This window comes from Syngnathus floridae, chromosome 3 (assembly GCF_059516105.1).
Source record: "Syngnathus floridae isolate MCC-2025c chromosome 3, RoL_Sflo_1.0, whole genome shotgun sequence".
NCBI classification, from domain to species: Eukaryota; Metazoa; Chordata; class Actinopteri; order Syngnathiformes; family Syngnathidae; genus Syngnathus; species Syngnathus floridae.
In genome coordinates, this window is record NC_142415.1 from 22,705,001 (window position 1) to 22,722,799 (window position 17,799).

Below are 17,799 nucleotides of genomic sequence, written 5' to 3' on the forward strand. Positions count from 1 at the left end.
CGGGTGTCTGGTTTACTTCACCCGGCCAATCAGCATGCACCGCGTGGCCCCGCCCACCGAGCCCACACCCAGGTAGTGACCTTGCTGCACGTTTCGGCGCCGGCGTGAATACCTAATGCGCAACAGGCGCATTTCCCGCGCCTGTCAGGTCGCTGTCGGCGCTGTCTGCCTACCACAGCGGCGTCTTGACGCCCATGAAGATTCGCTCAGAGTCGCAGAACACGCTCCGACTTTACAGTGGCAGCCCCACTCGGGCCGAAAAAGACACCGTCTCCATCTCCTCCTTCTACTACAAAGAGCGGGTGATATGCACGCACATGCGAGACACAACTCGTTCACATGCAGGTGGCTATTTGGAGTGTTGAAGTGAGCGTGTGTGCATGCGTCCTCCAGAAATCGCGGCGCTTCAAGAGCAAAAGGGACGGCGCTGACTGCGGCGGACGCTCCATCAAGTTGGCGGGGAAGGTCATCATCCAGGAAATCTCCTGCCTGCTGCCCGTTCACAAAGTTTTGGGAGAGAATTACATGTGAGTGGGTGGAGAGCCAATGCGAATGATGTCACGGTTTTCCGGCCGACAGTCAACCCGAGGGTATCGAAAAGAACACCTTGTGCGTCTGTGAGGGTCCAGAAAAGTGCTATTGAAATGGGAGGCGGGATTATTAGTCCCAACACTTGCTGTTGTCCACAGCCTGAACATGAGTGACATGGAGGACACGTGCCAGAAGAACGCCGCCGCCGCACTGGCCGTCGGACGTCGTGACGTGGCCAAGGTACGGGATGGGAAGATGCTGCGCGTGCCAGTAAAGGTGTACGGCAACGCGTAGGATGTAAATCTGCGCGCGCCTTCAGGTGTGGGCTCTGGCCTCGGCGGCGACCGGTCGCGGCCTGAGTCCCGATTCGGACCCTGACGCAGACGCACCCTGGGCCAGTCATCCGTTTGGACGCCGCCTGCTGGAGACGCTGTGAGTTACCGCCGACTGATACTGGTCAGCACCAACCTGCTATCTTGTCACGACCAGACGGGAATATATAATATGACATGTACGTCAACGCGTAGGACGTCCTAACCCTTCCCTCCCCTTCCCTCCTCAGCGTAGAGCACTACAGTCATATGAGTGACGTGCAGACGCTCGCCATGCTATGCAGCGTTTTTACAGACTCAGGCGCCAACGTGGAAGTGACGCACGCTGCGCCGCAGTCACGCCAAGCACGCTTTGTAAGTATGAACACGCCCACTCCATTTGCCGACCTGTTTGATGTCACATGGTCTAGGGCCGTCACGTAAGCAGCTGAAAAGGCAAAGAAGGTCACGCCGGCGCAGCGAGTGACGTCATGCGACTTTTTGTTCAGGCCGGCTCGAGCGAGTCGACTATGGCGTTTGCGTGTCGGGAACAGCCGGAACAGGCTCTTGCCCGCAGCGAGTCCCCCGAAGACGCCCGCCACGGCAGCCGGGGACACGTCGACCCGAAGGAGCGGGAGCGTGAGCGGCACGACATGAACCGAAGGTAAAAGCGCCCTAACCCCTCCCCCAAAATAGAGCTTATGATGTCGCTCGTGCGTGCCCGCAGACTTTTGGACCCGTCAAATACGCCGCAGTTTGACGACTTTAAGAAATGCTACGCGGAAATTCTCTATCGGTGGGACCTGCGAGACAAACGCGCCGACGTGCTCAAGTTCGCTTCCTGTCCGCCCGAGCCGCACCAAGGCGTCGGTACGTGGCCGCCTGCGCTTGGTTTCCTGCCCCTTACACAGACACGCAAACTTCCTGTCCATCTTCCTTTAGTCATGAGCAGACGCCAACTTCCTTGTCGCGGCGCCTTGTGTTTCCAGAGTTGTGCGTGCTATGCTGCCACTGCGGCAGTCCCAGTCGCGGCACTCAGTGCGTGGCCTGCAAGCGCCTGAGCTTCCAGTGTGTGGTGTGTCACGTGGCCGTGCGGGGCTCTTCCCACTTCTGCCTCGGCTGCGGCCATGGCGGCCACACAGGTCACATGATGGACTGGTTCCGGAAGCAGGAGCAGTGCCCGGCCGGGTGTGGCTGCCGCTGTCTGCAGCAGAGCAACTTCTGACGGCGCAGAACAACTTTAGACGGCCGGCCGGCCTGACCGCCGCATCGGGTGACCTGATGCCCTGTCTGCAACCCGTTCACAAAGTTTGGGGAGAGAATTGCCTATGAATGGGCGGAGCCGCAACGTAAATGATGTCACGTCTTTCCGGCCGACAGTCAACGTGAGGGTATCAAAAAGCCCTTGGAGCCATAAAGGAGCAGTAGGTTCATATTTGGGCTGGCCAATAATTCAAGATCGTACAGTACACCGCCATGGACACTACATCAATAGCAATAGAAATTGCGCTCAATACAATCTCATTTAAACCAAAACAATGGTATCAGGAAGCAAAACCTTGCCTGCTACTATGCGAGCTAACCGGAATCTAAATGTATTACATTCTGCTTGAGGCTGAGTGACATTGGAATAGATATTCAATGCACTGTAGACTACTACAGGGCAGAGTCCCAATTCAAAGCAATTTTGCCATGTATGAATATGTTGTTTTTGTTTTGTTTTGTTTTTTAGCTGAAGACAAAAACATTGAAGGAAGAGTGTGCAATGTGCACAGCGGGATTCTAAAGAAGCTTTTCTTCTTGTAATTTCAAGATTTCTGAAAATAAATTCACAGAACAATGAAAAAATGTATTGCTGCACTTTGAGCATCAATGCTTTATAGTCATTCAATCGGCGGGCGGGGTCTTGCTACGTGCAGTCACGTGACGCGGACGTGACGTCAATGGGCAAAACTTCCGCCAAAATTCAAATCCATGGGCGTGGCTTTCAACAGGAAGTAGGAAGCCTGCGATGGCGGTGAACGAGACACAGCGGATAGTAACACGACGACGAACAAGAGAACTATTTTTATTTTCTGCTTGCAACTCGACCGTCTAGAGCGTACACGGTAAATACAACTCATTGTTTTTAAAAAGAAGTACTTTTGTAGCCCCGAAAAGCGAGTGAGTGTGCCGTGGGTGGGGACGTCGAGCTCGGTGTCTGCTGCCAGCCACAAACGCCGAATTTCGACGATTCTTCCTGGTCAACGGTTATAAATGATTGCGTTGATTTAAAAAGAAAAACTTTATTTAACTCTACTTTTAACTTTGCCGTTTTAGATAAGCGGGTATTACGCGGAAATGACGTCAGTAGGCGTGGCTTCCGCCAAAATTCAAATCCGTGGGTGCGGATGGCTGCGAATGGACGCGAGCGAGATAGCGGATACAAACACGACGATTAGCAACAGAAATATCTTTATTTTCTGCTTGCAACTGGACCGTCTAGAGCGTACACGGTAAATACAACTCATTGTTTTTAAAAAGAAGTACTTTTGTAGCCCCGAAAAGCGAGTGAGTGTGGCGGGCGTCGAGCTCGGCGTCTGCTGCCAGCCACAAACGCCGAATTTCGACGATTCTTCCTGGTCAACGGTTATAAATGATTGCGTTGATTTAAAAAGAAAAACTTTATTTAACTCTACTTTTAACTTTGCAGTTTTAGATAAGCGGGTATTACGCGGAAATGACGTCAGTAGGCGTGGCTTCCGCCAAAATTCAAATCCGTGGCCGCGGATGGCTGCGAATGGACGCGAGCGAGATAGCGGATACAAACACGACGATTAGCAACAGAAATATCTTTATTTTCTGCTCGCAACTGGACCGTCTAGAGCGTACACGGTAAATACAACTCATTGTTTTTAAAAAGAAGTACTTTTGTAGTCCCGAAAAGCGAGTGAGTGTGGCGGGCGTCGAGCTCGGCGTCTGCTGCCAGCCACAAACGCCGAATTTCGACGATTCTTCCTGGTCAACGGTTATAAATGATTGCGTTGATTTAAGAAGAAACACTTTATTTAACTCTACTTTTAACTTTGCCGTTTTAGATAAGCGGGTATTACGCGGAAATGACGTCAGTAGGCGTGGCTTCCGCCAAAATTCAAATCCGTGGCCGCGGATGGCTGCGAATGGACGCGAGCGAGATAGCGGATACAAACACGACGATTAGCAACAGAAATATCTTTATTTTCTGCTCGCAACTGGACCGTCTAGAGCGTATACGGTAAATACAACTCATTGTTTTTAAAAAGAAGTACTTTTGTAGCCCCGAAAAGCGAGTGAGTGTGGCGGGCGTCGAGCTCGGCGTCTGCTGCCAGCCACAAACGCCGAATTTCGACGATTCTTCCTGGTCAACGGTTATAAATGATTGCGTTGATTTAAAAAGAAAAACTTTATTTAACTCTACTTTTAACTTTGCCGTTTTAGATAAGCGGGTATTACGCGGAAATGAAGCCAGTAGGCGTGGCTTCCGCCAAAATTCAAATCCGTGGCCGCGGATGGCTGCGAATGGACGCGAGCGAGATAGCGGATACAAACACGACGATTAGCAACAGAAATATCTTTATTTTCTGCTCTCAACTGGACCGCCTAGAGCGTATACGGTAAATACAACTCATTGTGTTTAAAAATAAGTACTATTGTAGTCTCGAAAAAGCGAGTGAGTGGGGGGCCCGTCGTCGAATTCGGCGTCTGCTGTCAGCCATAGACGCCGAATTTCGACGATTCTCCCTGGTCAACGGTTGTAAATTATTGCGTTGATTAAAAATAAAACTTTATTTAATTCTACTTTTAACTTTGCCGTTTTAGATAAACGGGTATTACGTCGCAGTAATGTGCCGTCGAAATGAATAGGGGAAACTCCCGCCAAGATTCAAATCCGTGGGCGCGAAATGGCCGTTAGCGCGACAGCGGATACAAACACGACGTAGTCGCGTTGCCTTATATCTTTGAATGTCTTGAGGGTAAATGTTAATGTTTAATTTCATTCCTTTAGGTTACATGGTGTTTGTTGGCTGTATGTTTTCCACTGTAAGAAGAATAAATATACACATCAGGTGGAGGCTCGCATCATTGACCAGGCGCTACAATGGTGAGTAGCCCTTCCTTCCTCCATTTATGTTAAACACCTCCTATTTCATGTCTAACAGTAATTGATTTAACACATAACTGTAAGTAAATTGTGTGTGGGCACTGTCAATTTAATATGTGTGATTATACTGCCTAATCTGTCACTGAGTATATTGTTGCAAAGTAATATAAGAAATAATCCAAAATTGTAATTCAGAATAGTTTTCAAAAGACGACCATTAGAATTATATACAAATGTGATTACCCTGAACAGAAGTAATTTCTTAAATCACAAATTCTTCTATTCAAAGATTTGGTCAGACTGCTCAAATGATGCCTAACAGTAATTAATGTAACACATAACCATAAGTAAATTGAGTGTGGGCACTCTTAAATTAACAAGTGATTATATTGCCTAATCTCTTACCGAGTATGTTGTTGCAAAGTAATATAAGAAAAGATCCAAAGTAGTAATCTAGTGTTTAATATGTCCTATCAGGGCTCAAGTCAAAATTTGGCACCATCATGTGGTGAAATTTGGAATTGCATCACATCCAATTTTGCCTGGGAACAAACAGATTAAATAAGTCGTAGTCTTAAATAAGCCACCCCTTCTCAAACAAGTAAACTCTGCCCATTTTGTGCAGTAGATGTTCTGTTAATACCTAGTATTTAAACAAAGTCATAATTTAAAATACTTTCAACATTCATTCATCCATTAAACCACCGTTAGTCCACTCGCTCTTATTACCAACTCCTATCAATTTAACTAAGCGTTTAATACGTCCTATCAGGTCTCAAGTCAAGATTTGGCACCATACTTTTTTGAAATTTGCAATTGCAGCAAATCCAATTTTGCCGGGGAAGAAAAATAGTCTTACATGTTGCCATTAAATAAATTAAATAAATCTTGCTTGTTCCCACTCCTTTTGAAAAAAGTAGTTTAAAACGAGGGCCCCTCCCTCAACTTTTAACCCGAACGAGCCCTAAGCCCGCACGTCACATTGTGTTGCATCTGCGAATGTTGCTTGAAGCCAAATGTTAAAGTTTTCTTTCATTCCATTAGGTTTCACGGTGTTGGTCGGCTGTACGTTTTCCACCGTCAGAAGAATGAAAATACAAATCAGTTGGAGGCTCGCATCATTGACCAGTCGCTACAATGGTGAGTACCCATTTCTTCCTCCATTTATGTTAAACACCTCCTATTTTATGTTTAACAGTAATTGATTTAACACATAACCATAAGTAAATTGAGTGTGGGCACGCTCAAGTTAACATATGCGATTATACTGCCTAATCTCTCACCGAGTATATTGTTGCAAAGTAATATAAGAAAAGATCCAAAGTTGTAATTCAGAATAGTTTTCAAAAGAAGGCCATTAGAATTATATACAAATGTGATTACCCTAAACTTAAAAACAAACTATTTGTTAAATAACAAAGTCTTCAATTCAAAGATTTGGTTAGATTATCACACTCCTCAAAGTGAAGCAAAAGTGTTTACCTAAAAAATATTCAAAAGCATATTCAAACTATGTCTAATTCAGAACATTCATGTTGCCCCCCTCGGTATTATTATCATTTTTTATCACTTCAACTAAGTGTTTAATATGTCCTATCAGGTCTCAAGTCAAAATTTGGCACCATCATGTGGTGTAATTTGGAATTGCAGCACATCCAATTTTGCCTGGGAATAAACAGATTAAATAAGTCTTACTTCTTGCCAATCCTTCCCAATTTTGTCAGGGAACAAAAATAGATTAAATAAACTAAATAAGTTTTACTTCTTCCCATTAAATGAGTTTAATACGTCCTATCAGGTCTCAAGTCAAGATTTGGCACCGTACTTTGTTGAAATTTGCAATTGCAGCAAATCCTATTTTGCCTGGGAACCAAAATAGATGAAACAAATAAATTAAGCCATTAAATAAATTAAATAAGTCTTGCTTGTTCGCACTCCTTTTCGAAAAAGTAGTTTAAAACGAGGGCCCTTCCCTCAACCTTTAACCCTAACGAGCCCTAACCCCGCACGTCACATTGTGTTGTATATGCGAATGTTGGTTGAGGCCAAATGTTAAAGTTTTCTTTCATTCCTTTAGGTTCCTCGGTGTTGGTTGGCTGTACGTTTCCCACCGTCAGAAGAATGAATATACAAATCAGTTTTCCCACCGTCAGAAGAATGAATATACAAATCAGTTGGAGGCTCGCATCATTGACCAGGAGCCACAATGGTGAGTACCCATTTCTTCCTCCATTTATGTTAAACACCTCCTATTTCATGTTTAACAGTAGTTGATTTAACACTTAACCATAAGTAAATTGAGTGTGGGCACTCAAGTTAACATATGCGATTATACTGCCTAATCTGTCACCGAGTATATTGTTGCAAAGTAATATGAGAAAAGATCCAAAGTTGTAATTCAGAATAGTTTTCAAAAGACGACCATTAGAATTATATACAAATCTGATTACCCTGAACAGAAGTAATTTCTTAAATCACAAATTCTTCTATTCAAAGATTTGGTCAGACTGCTCAAATGATGCCTAACAGTAATTAATGTAACACATAACCATAAGTAAATTGAGTGTGGGCACTCTTAAATTAACATATGTGATTATACTACCTAATCTCTTACCGAGTATGTTGTTGCAAAGTAATATAAGAAAAGATCCAAAGTAGTAATCCAGTGTTTAATATCTCCTATCAGGGCTCAAGTCAAAATTTGGCACCATCATGTGGTGAAATTTGGAATTGCATCACATCCAATTTTGCCTGGGAACAAACAGATTAAATAAGTCGTAGTCTTAAATAAGACACCCCTTCTCAAACAAGTAAACTCTGCCCATTTTGCGCAGTAGATGTTCTGTTAATACCTAGTATTTAAACAAAGTCATAATTTAAATTACTTTCAACATTCATTCATCCATTCAACCACCGCTAGTCCACTCGCTCTTATTACCAACTCCTGTCAATGTAACTAAGCGTTTAATACGTCCTATCAGGTCTCAAGTCAAGATTTGGCACTGTACTTTGTTGAAATTGGCAATTGCAGCAAATCCAATTTTGCCAGGGAAGAAAAATAGTCTTACATGTTCCCATTAAATAAATTAAATAAGTCTTGCTTGTTCCCACTCCTTTTGAAAAAAGTAGTTTAAAACGAGGGCCCCTCCCTCAACCTTTAACCTGAACGAGCCCTAAGCCCGCACGTCACATTGTGTTGCATCTGCGAATGTTGCTTGAAGCCAAATGTTAAAGTTTTCTTCCATTCCTTTAGGTTCCATGGTGTTGGTTGGCTGTATGTTTTCCACTGTAAGAAGGATAAAAGTCCAACGGTTTGATGTTGGCGAAGACGTCTCCGGTGAGTCCTTCCTTCCTTTTTATTCATGGGAAGTCACAGACAACAATAGATAAAGTAACACATTGTTAGAGGTAACTACATTTGTCTTAAATTGGATAGATTACTTCTTCCCACACCATTTCAAACAAGTACACTGGCCATATTGTGTTTATACCTAGTATTTATACAGTCATAATTTAAATGAACAAATAAGATTCATTCACTCACCCACTCACTCATTCATTCATTCAGAAGATCCAAAGTTGTGTGTGCTGTGTAATTGAGAATAGATCTCATGTTACTCCACTTGCTCATATGACCAACTTCTATCAAATTAGCTATTAATACGTCCCATCAGGTCTCAAGTCAATATTTGGGACCGTAATTTGTCGAAATTTGCAATTGCAGCAAATCCAATTTTGCCTCGGAAACAAACATATATTAAACAAACTAAATAAGTCTTCTTCCCATTTAAATAAATGAAATAAGTCTTTTCTTCCTAGTCCTTTTTAAACAAGTAAACTGGCCATTTTTTGCAGTCGTGTTTGTGTTCATACTTAATATTTATCCAAAATCATAATTGAAATGACTTCATTCATTCATTTTTGAAAATTGGAATTCCACCAAATCCATTTTTCCCATTAAACAAGTTTTACTTCTTCCGTTTAAATAAATGAAATAAGTCTTACTTCCCACTCTTTTTCAAACAAGTAAACTGCCCATTTTGTGTAGTATATTTTCTGTTTATACCTAGTATTTATACAAAATCATAATGAAAATGATTTAATTAACAATTAAGTTAATGAACTTATTCAAAAGAGTTTTTAATATGTCCTATTAAGTATAATGAGATTTGTCACCATCCTTAGGTATAATTTGGATTTGCAGCAAATCAAACAGACAAACGCATTGGCCAAGTTATTTTATAAGAGCATGTGGGGTGATGTGATGTCTTTTGTGGGATGATGTTTTGCATTTGTGATGTCATACTCTGTTTTTTATGATGTCATATTTTTGGTTCGTTAGGTGCTAGAGGCTAGTTGCTAGAGGCTAGGTGCTAGAGGCTAGGTGCTAGAGGCTAAGGTCTAGGTGCTAAGGTCTAGGTGCTAAGGTCTAGGTGCTAAGGTCTAGGTGCTAAGGTCTAGGTGCTAAAGGCTAGAGGTTAGGTGCTAGAAGCTAGGTGCTAGTGGGTAATGTGGTTAGGTGCTAAGGTCTAATGTGGTTTGGTGCTAAGGTCTAACGTGGTTTGGTGATAAGGTCTACTGTGGTTTGGTGTTAAGGTCTAATGTGGTTTGGTGCTAAGGTCTAATGTGGTTTGGTGCTGAGGTCTAATGTGGTTGGGTGCTAAGGTCTAATTGTGCTAGGTGCTTAAGGTCTAATTGTTCTAGGTGCTAATGGTCTATGTGCTATGTGCTCATGGTTTAATGTGCTATGTGCTCATGGCCTAATGTGCTATGTGCTCATGGCCTAATGTGCTATGTGCTCATGGCCTAATGTGCTATGTGCTCATGGCCTAATGTGCTATGTGCTCATGGCCTAATGTGCTATGTGCTCATGGTTTGATGTGCTATGTGCTCATGGCCTAATGTGCTATGTGCTCATGGTCTAATGTGCTATGGTCTAATGTGCTATGTGCTCATGGCCTAATGTGCTATGTGCTCATGGTATAATGTGCTATGGTCTAATGTACTATGTGCTAATGGTTTAATGTGCTATGTGTTAATGGTTAAATGGGCTAATGTGCTAATGGTCTAATGTGCTAATGGTCTAATGTGCTAATGGTCTAATGTGCTAATGGTCTAATGTTCTAATGTGCTAATGGTTTAATGTGCTAATGGTCTAATGTGCTAATGGTTTAATGTGCTAATGGTCTAATGTGCTAATGGTCTAATGTGCTAATGGTCTAATGTGCTAATGGTTTAATGTGCTAATGGTCTAATGTGCTAATGGTCTAATGTGCTAATGTGCTAATGGTCTAATGTGCTAATGGTCTAATGTGCTAATGGTCTAATGTGCTAATGTGCTATTGGTGTAATGTGCTAATGTGCTATTGGTGTAATGTGCTATTGGTCTAATGTGCTATTGGTCTATTGTGCTATTGGTCTAATGTGCTATTGGTGTAATGTGCTATTGGTGTAATGTGCTATTGGTGTAATGTGCTATTGGTGTAATGTGCTATTGGTGTAATGTGCTATTGGTGTAATGTGCTATTGGTGTAATGTGCTATTGGTGTAATGTGCTAATGGTTTAATGTGCTATTGGTTTTATGTGCTAATGGTTTAATGTGCTATGTGCTAATGGTTTAATGTGCTATGTGCTAATGGTTTAATGTGCTAATGGTTTAATGTGCTATGTGCTAATGGTTTAATGTGCTATGTGCTAATGGTTTAATGTGCTATGTGCTATTGGTTTAATGTGCTATGTGCTATTGGTTTTATGTGCTATTGGTTTAATGTGCTATGTGCTATTGGTTTAATGTGCTTAGGGTTTAATGTGCTTAGTGCTTAGGGTTTAATGTGCTTAGTGCTTAGGGTTTAATGTGCTTAGTGCTTAGGGTTTAATGTGATTAGGTCTTTATGTGCTTTGTGCTTAAGGTTTTATGTGCTTTGTGCTTAAGGTTTTATGTGCTTTGTGCTTAAGGTTTTATGTGCTTTGTGCTTAAGGTTTTATGTGCTTTGTGCTTAAGGTTTTATGTGCTTTGTGCTTAAGGTTTTATGTGCTTTGTGCTTAAGGTTTTATGTGCTTTGTGCTTAAGGTTTTATGTGCTTTGTGCTTAAGGTTTTATGTGCTCTGTGCTTAAGGTTTTATGTGCTTTGTGCTTAAGGTTTTATGTGCTTTGTGCTTAAGGTTTTATGTGCTTTGTGCTTAAGGTTTTATGTGCTTTGTGCTTAAGGTTTTATGTGCTTTGTGCTTAAGGTTTTATGTGCTTTGTGCTTAAGGTTTTATGTGCTGGTTAGGGTTCTTGTTGCTCTTGCTGTGCTTAGGGTTAGGCTTGCTGTGCTTAGGTTTAGGCTTGCTCTTGCTGTGCTTAAGGTTGTTGTTAGGGTTTGTTGTTAGGGGTCTTGTTAGGTTTCTTGTTAGGTTTCTTGTTAGGTTTTTTGTTAGGGTTGCTGTGCTGAGGCTTAGGGTTAGGCTTGCTCTTGCTGTGGTTAGGGTTAGGGTTAGGGTTAGGGTTTGTGTTAGGCTCAGGCTGGCTTTTGCTGTGCTGAGGCTTAGGGTTAGGCTTGCTCTTGCTGTGGTTAGGGTTAGGGTTAGGGTTAGGGTTTGTGTTAGGCTCAGGCTGGCTTTTGCTGTGCTGAGGCTTAGGGTTAGGCTTGCTCTTGCTGTGGTTAGGGTTAGGGTTAGGGTTAGGGTTTGTGTTAGGCTCAGGCTGGCTTTTGCTGTGCTGAGGCTTAGGGTTAGGCTTGCTCTTGCTGTGGTTAGGGTTAGGGTTAGGGTTAGGGTTTGTGTTAGGCTCAGGCTGGCTTTTGCTGTGCTGAGGCTTAGGGTTAGGCTTGCTCTTGCTGTGGTTAGGGTTAGGGTTAGGGTTAGGGTTTGTGTTAGGCTCAGGCTGGCTTTTGCTGTGCTGAGGCTTAGGGTTAGGCTTGCTCTTGCTGTGGTTAGGGTTAGGGTTAGGGTTAGGGTTTGTGTTAGGCTCAGGCTGGCTTTTGCTGTGCTGAGGCTTAGGGTTAGGCTTGCTCTTGCTGTGGTTAGGGTTAGGGTTAGGGTTAGGGTTTGTGTTAGGCTCAGGCTGGCTTTTGCTGTGCTGAGGCTTAGGGTTAGGCTTGCTCTTGCTGTGGTTAGGGTTAGGGTTAGGGTTAGGGTTTGTGTTAGGCTCAGGCTGGCTTTTGCTGTGCTGAGGCTTAGGGTTAGGCTTGCTCTTGCTGTGGTTAGGGTTAGGGTTAGGGTTAGGGTTTGTGTTAGGCTCAGGCTGGCTTTTGCTGTGCTGAGGCTTAGGGTTAGGCTTGCTCTTGCTGTGGTTAGGGTTAGGGTTAGGGTTAGGGTTTGTGTTAGGCTCAGGCTGGCTTTTGCTGTGCTGAGGCTTAGGGTTAGGCTTGCTCTTGCTGTGGTTAGGGTTAGGGTTAGGGTTAGGGTTTGTGTTAGGCTCAGGCTGGCTTTTGCTGTGCTGAGGCTTAGGGTTAGGCTTGCTCTTGCTGTGGTTAGGGTTAGGGTTAGGGTTAGGGTTTGTGTTAGGCTCAGGCTGGCTTTTGCTGTGCTGAGGCTTAGGGTTAGGCTTGCTCTTGCTGTGGTTAGGGTTAGGGTTAGGGTTAGGGTTTGTGTTAGGCTCAGGCTGGCTTTTGCTGTGCTGAGGCTTAGGGTTAGGCTTGCTCTTGCTGTGGTTAGGGTTAGGGTTAGGGTTAGGGTTTGTGTTAGGCTCAGGCTGGCTTTTGCTGTGCTGAGGCTTAGGGTTAGGCTTGCTCTTGCTGTGGTTAGGGTTAGGGTTAGGGTTAGGGTTTGTGTTAGGCTCAGGCTGGCTTTTGCTGTGCTGAGGCTTAGGGTTAGGCTTGCTCTTGCTGTGGTTAGGGTTAGGGTTAGGGTTAGGGTTTGTGTTAGGCTCAGGCTGGCTTTTGCTGTGCTGAGGCTTAGGGTTAGGCTTGCTCTTGCTGTGGTTAGGGTTAGGGTTAGGGTTAGGGTTTGTGTTAGGCTCAGGCTGGCTTTTGCTGTGCTGAGGCTTAGGGTTAGGCTTGCTCTTGCTGTGGTTAGGGTTAGGGTTAGGGTTAGGGTTTGTGTTAGGCTCAGGCTGGCTTTTGCTGTGCTGAGGCTTAGGGTTAGGCTTGCTCTTGCTGTGGTTAGGGTTAGGGTTAGGGTTTGTGTTAGGCTCAGGCTGGCTTTTGCTGTGCTGAGGCTTAGGGTTAGGCTTGCTCTTGCTGTGGTTAGGGTTAGGGTTAGGGTTTGTGTTAGGCTCAGGCTGGCTTTTGCTGTGCTGAGGCTTAGGGTTAGGCTTGCTCTTGCTGTGGTTAGGGTTAGGGTTAGGGTTTGTGTTAGGCTCAGGCTGGCTTTTGCTGTGCTGAGGCTTAGGGTTAGGCTTGCTCTTGCTGTGGTTAGGGTTAGGGTTAGGGTTAGGGTTTGTGTTAGGCTCAGGCTGGCTTTTGCTGTGCTGAGGCTTAGGGTTAGGCTTGCTCTTGCTGTGGTTAGGGTTAGGGTTAGGGTTAGGGTTTGTGTTAGGCTCAGGCTGGCTTTTGCTGTGCTGAGGCTTAGGGTTAGGCTTGCTCTTGCTGTGGTTAGGGTTAGGGTTAGGGTTAGGGTTTGTGTTAGGCTCAGGCTGGCTTTTGCTGTGCTGAGGCTTAGGGTTAGGCTTGCTCTTGCTGTGGTTAGGGTTAGGGTTAGGGTTAGGGTTTGTGTTAGGCTCAGGCTGGCTTTTGCTGTGCTGAGGCTTAGGGTTAGGCTTGCTCTTGCTGTGGTTAGGGTTAGGGTTAGGGTTAGGGTTTGTGTTAGGCTCAGGCTGGCTTTTGCTGTGCTGAGGCTTAGGGTTAGGCTTGCTCTTGCTGTGGTTAGGGTTAGGGTTAGGGTTAGGGTTTGTGTTAGGCTCAGGCTGGCTTTTGCTGTGCTGAGGCTTAGGGTTAGGCTTGCTCTTGCTGTGGTTAGGGTTAGGGTTAGGGTTAGGGTTTGTGTTAGGCTCAGGCTGGCTTTTGCTGTGCTGAGGCTTAGGGTTAGGCTTGCTCTTGCTGTGGTTAGGGTTAGGGTTAGGGTTAGGGTTTGTGTTAGGCTCAGGCTGGCTTTTGCTGTGCTGAGGCTTAGGGTTAGGCTTGCTCTTGCTGTGGTTAGGGTTAGGGTTAGGGTTAGGGTTTGTGTTAGGCTCAGGCTGGCTTTTGCTGTGCTGAGGCTTAGGGTTAGGCTTGCTCTTGCTGTGGTTAGGGTTAGGGTTAGGGTTAGGGTTTGTGTTAGGCTCAGGCTGGCTTTTGCTGTGCTGAGGCTTAGGGTTAGGCTTGCTCTTGCTGTGGTTAGGGTTAGGGTTAGGGTTAGGGTTTGTGTTAGGCTCAGGCTGGCTTTTGCTGTGCTGAGGCTTAGGGTTAGGCTTGCTCTTGCTGTGGTTAGGGTTAGGGTTAGGGTTAGGGTTTGTGTTAGGCTCAGGCTGGCTTTTGCTGTGCTGAGGCTTAGGGTTAGGCTTGCTCTTGCTGTGGTTAGGGTTAGGGTTAGGGTTAGGGTTTGTGTTAGGCTCAGGCTGGCTTTTGCTGTGCTGAGGCTTAGGGTTAGGCTTGCTCTTGCTGTGGTTAGGGTTAGGGTTAGGGTTAGGGTTTGTGTTAGGCTCAGGCTGGCTTTTGCTGTGCTGAGGCTTAGGGTTAGGCTTGCTCTTGCTGTGGTTAGGGTTAGGGTTAGGGTTAGGGTTTGTGTTAGGCTCAGGCTGGCTTTTGCTGTGCTGAGGCTTAGGGTTAGGCTTGCTCTTGCTGTGGTTAGGGTTAGGGTTAGGGTTAGGGTTTGTGTTAGGCTCAGGCTGGCTTTTGCTGTGCTGAGGCTTAGGGTTAGGCTTGCTCTTGCTGTGGTTAGGGTTAGGGTTAGGGTTAGGGTTTGTGTTAGGCTCAGGCTGGCTTTTGCTGTGCTGAGGCTTAGGGTTAGGCTTGCTCTTGCTGTGGTTAGGGTTAGGGTTAGGGTTAGGGTTTGTGTTAGGCTCAGGCTGGCTTTTGCTGTGCTGAGGCTTAGGGTTAGGCTTGCTCTTGCTGTGGTTAGGGTTAGGGTTAGGGTTAGGGTTTGTGTTAGGCTCAGGCTGGCTTTTGCTGTGCTGAGGCTTAGGGTTAGGCTTGCTCTTGCTGTGGTTAGGGTTAGGGTTAGGGTTAGGGTTTGTGTTAGGCTCAGGCTGGCTTTTGCTGTGCTGAGGCTTAGGGTTAGGCTTGCTCTTGCTGTGGTTAGGGTTAGGGTTAGGGTTAGGGTTTGTGTTAGGCTCAGGCTGGCTTTTGCTGTGCTGAGGCTTAGGGTTAGGCTTGCTCTTGCTGTGGTTAGGGTTAGGGTTAGGGTTAGGGTTTGTGTTAGGCTCAGGCTGGCTTTTGCTGTGCTGAGGCTTAGGGTTAGGCTTGCTCTTGCTGTGGTTAGGGTTAGGGTTAGGGTTAGGGTTTGTGTTAGGCTCAGGCTGGCTTTTGCTGTGCTGAGGCTTAGGGTTAGGCTTGCTCTTGCTGTGGTTAGGGTTAGGGTTAGGGTTAGGGTTTGTGTTAGGCTCAGGCTGGCTTTTGCTGTGCTGAGGCTTAGGGTTAGGCTTGCTCTTGCTGTGGTTAGGGTTAGGGTTAGGGTTAGGGTTTGTGTTAGGCTCAGGCTGGCTTTTGCTGTGCTGAGGCTTAGGGTTAGGCTTGCTCTTGCTGTGGTTAGGGTTAGGGTTAGGGTTAGGGTTTGTGTTAGGCTCAGGCTGGCTTTTGCTGTGCTGAGGCTTAGGGTTAGGCTTGCTCTTGCTGTGGTTAGGGTTAGGGTTAGGGTTAGGGTTTGTGTTAGGCTCAGGCTGGCTTTTGCTGTGCTGAGGCTTAGGGTTAGGGTTAGGGTTAGGGTTAGGGTTAGGGTTAGGGTTAGGGTTAGGCTCAGGCTGGCTTTTGCTGTGCTGAGGCTTAGGGTTAGGCTTGCTCTTGCTGTGGTTAGGGTTAGGGTTAGGGTTAGGGTTTGTGTTAGGCTCAGGCTGGCTTTTGCTGTGCTGAGGCTTAGGGTTAGGCTTGCTCTTGCTGTGGTTAGGGTTAGGGTTAGGGTTAGGGTTTGTGTTAGGCTCAGGCTGGCTTTTGCTGTGCTGAGGCTTAGGGTTAGGGTCTTAGGGTTAGGGTTAGGGTTAGGGTTAGGGTTTGTGTTAGGCTCAGGCTGGCTTTTGCTGTGCTGAGGCTTAGGGTTAGGCTTGCTCTTGCTGTGGTTAGGGTTAGGGTTAGGGTTAGGGTTTGTGTTAGGCTCAGGCTGGCTTTTGCTGTGCTGAGGCTTAGGGTTAGGCTTGCTCTTGCTGTGGTTAGGGTTAGGGTTAGGGTTAGGGTTTGTGTTAGGCTCAGGCTGGCTTTTGCTGTGCTGAGGCTTAGGGTTAGGCTTGCTCTTGCTGTGGTTAGGGTTAGGGTTAGGGTTAGGGTTTGTGTTAGGCTCAGGCTGGCTTTTGCTGTGCTGAGGCTTAGGGTTAGGCTTGCTCTTGCTGTGGTTAGGGTTAGGGTTAGGGTTAGGGTTTGTGTTAGGCTCAGGCTGGCTTTTGCTGTGCTGAGGCTTAGGGTTAGGCTTGCTCTTGCTGTGGTTAGGGTTAGGGTTAGGGTTAGGGTTTGTGTTAGGCTCAGGCTGGCTTTTGCTGTGCTGAGGCTTAGGGTTAGGCTTGCTCTTGCTGTGGTTAGGGTTAGGGTTAGGGTTAGGGTTTGTGTTAGGCTCAGGCTGGCTTTTGCTGTGCTGAGGCTTAGGGTTAGGCTTGCTCTTGCTGTGGTTAGGGTTAGGGTTAGGGTTAGGGTTTGTGTTAGGCTCAGGCTGGCTTTTGCTGTGCTGAGGCTTAGGGTTAGGCTTGCTCTTGCTGTGGTTAGGGTTAGGGTTAGGGTTAGGGTTTGTGTTAGGCTCAGGCTGGCTTTTGCTGTGCTGAGGCTTAGGGTTAGGCTTGCTCTTGCTGTGGTTAGGGTTAGGGTTAGGGTTAGGGTTTGTGTTAGGCTCAGGCTGGCTTTTGCTGTGCTGAGGCTTAGGGTTAGGCTTGCTCTTGCTGTGGTTAGGGTTAGGGTTAGGGTTAGGGTTTGTGTTAGGCTCAGGCTGGCTTTTGCTGTGCTGAGGCTTAGGGTTAGGCTTGCTCTTGCTGTGGTTAGGGTTAGGGTTAGGGTTAGGGTTTGTGTTAGGCTCAGGCTGGCTTTTGCTGTGCTGAGGCTTAGGGTTAGGCTTGCTCTTGCTGTGGTTAGGGTTAGGGTTAGGGTTAGGGTTTGTGTTAGGCTCAGGCTGGCTTTTGCTGTGCTGAGGCTTAGGGTTAGGCTTGCTCTTGCTGTGGTTAGGGTTAGGGTTAGGGTTAGGGTTTGTGTTAGGCTCAGGCTGGCTTTTGCTGTGCTGAGGCTTAGGGTTAGGCTTGCTCTTGCTGTGGTTAGGGTTAGGGTTAGGGTTTGTGTTAGGCTCAGGCTGGCTTTTGCTGTGCTGAGGCTTAGGGTTAGGCTTGCTCTTGCTGTGGTTAGGGTTAGGGTTAGGGTTTGTGTTAGGCTCAGGCTGGCTTTTGCTGTGCTGAGGCTTAGGGTTAGGCTTGCTCTTGCTGTGGTTAGGGTTAGGGTTAGGGTTTGTGTTAGGCTCAGGCTGGCTTTTGCTGTGCTGAGGCTTAGGGTTAGGCTTGCTCTTGCTGTGGTTAGGGTTAGGGTTAGGGTTAGGGTTTGTGTTAGGCTCAGGCTGGCTTTTGCTGTGCTGAGGCTTAGGGTTAGGCTTGCTCTTGCTGTGGTTAGGGTTAGGGTTAGGGTTAGGGTTTGTGTTAGGCTCAGGCTGGCTTTTGCTGTGCTGAGGCTTAGGGTTAGGCTTGCTCTTGCTGTGGTTAGGGTTAGGGTTAGGGTTAGGGTTTGTGTTAGGCTCAGGCTGGCTTTTGCTGTGCTGAGGCTTAGGGTTAGGCTTGCTCTTGCTGTGGTTAGGGTTAGGGTTAGGGTTTGTGTTAGGCTCAG

General features: G+C 46.0%; 1 protein-coding gene and 1 long non-coding RNA gene across 6 annotated transcripts in view; both read left to right on the top strand.

Moving 5' to 3' along the window:
- wdr59 (WD repeat domain 59) overlaps positions 1 to 2,692 on the top strand; it is a 9,179-nt gene extending 6,487 nt beyond the window's left edge. For all 4 annotated transcript variants that reach the window (XM_088371205.1, XM_088371202.1, XM_088371203.1 and 1 more), the window contains exons 17-25: positions 1 to 72; positions 149 to 302; positions 394 to 527; positions 690 to 771; positions 851 to 963; positions 1,094 to 1,217; positions 1,352 to 1,506; positions 1,570 to 1,712; positions 1,832 to 2,692. The exon at positions 1 to 72 is cut by the window's left edge and continues 50 nt beyond it. In XM_088371205.1, the coding sequence (XP_088227331.1) occupies positions 1 to 72; positions 149 to 302; positions 394 to 527; positions 690 to 771; positions 851 to 963; positions 1,094 to 1,217; positions 1,352 to 1,506; positions 1,570 to 1,712; positions 1,832 to 2,067 (1,213 nt within the window). In that variant the 3' untranslated portion in view covers positions 2,068 to 2,692. The remainder of the gene's footprint in view (positions 73 to 148; positions 303 to 393; positions 528 to 689; positions 772 to 850; positions 964 to 1,093; positions 1,218 to 1,351; positions 1,507 to 1,569; positions 1,713 to 1,831) is intronic.
- Positions 2,693 to 2,841: 149 nt separating this feature from the next.
- On the top strand, positions 2,842 to 11,515 carry LOC148401213 (uncharacterized). Of its 2 annotated transcripts, none has more exons than XR_015857747.1 (5): positions 2,842 to 2,950; positions 4,867 to 4,962; positions 6,007 to 6,102; positions 7,040 to 7,171; positions 8,216 to 11,515. It is a non-coding gene; the product is annotated as an uncharacterized LOC148401213 (long non-coding RNA). The 2 variants fall into 2 exon arrangements; XR_015857746.1 differs by lacking the exon at positions 2,842 to 2,950 and adding an exon at positions 3,924 to 4,095.
- The last annotated feature ends 6,284 nt before the right edge of the window (positions 11,516 to 17,799 follow it).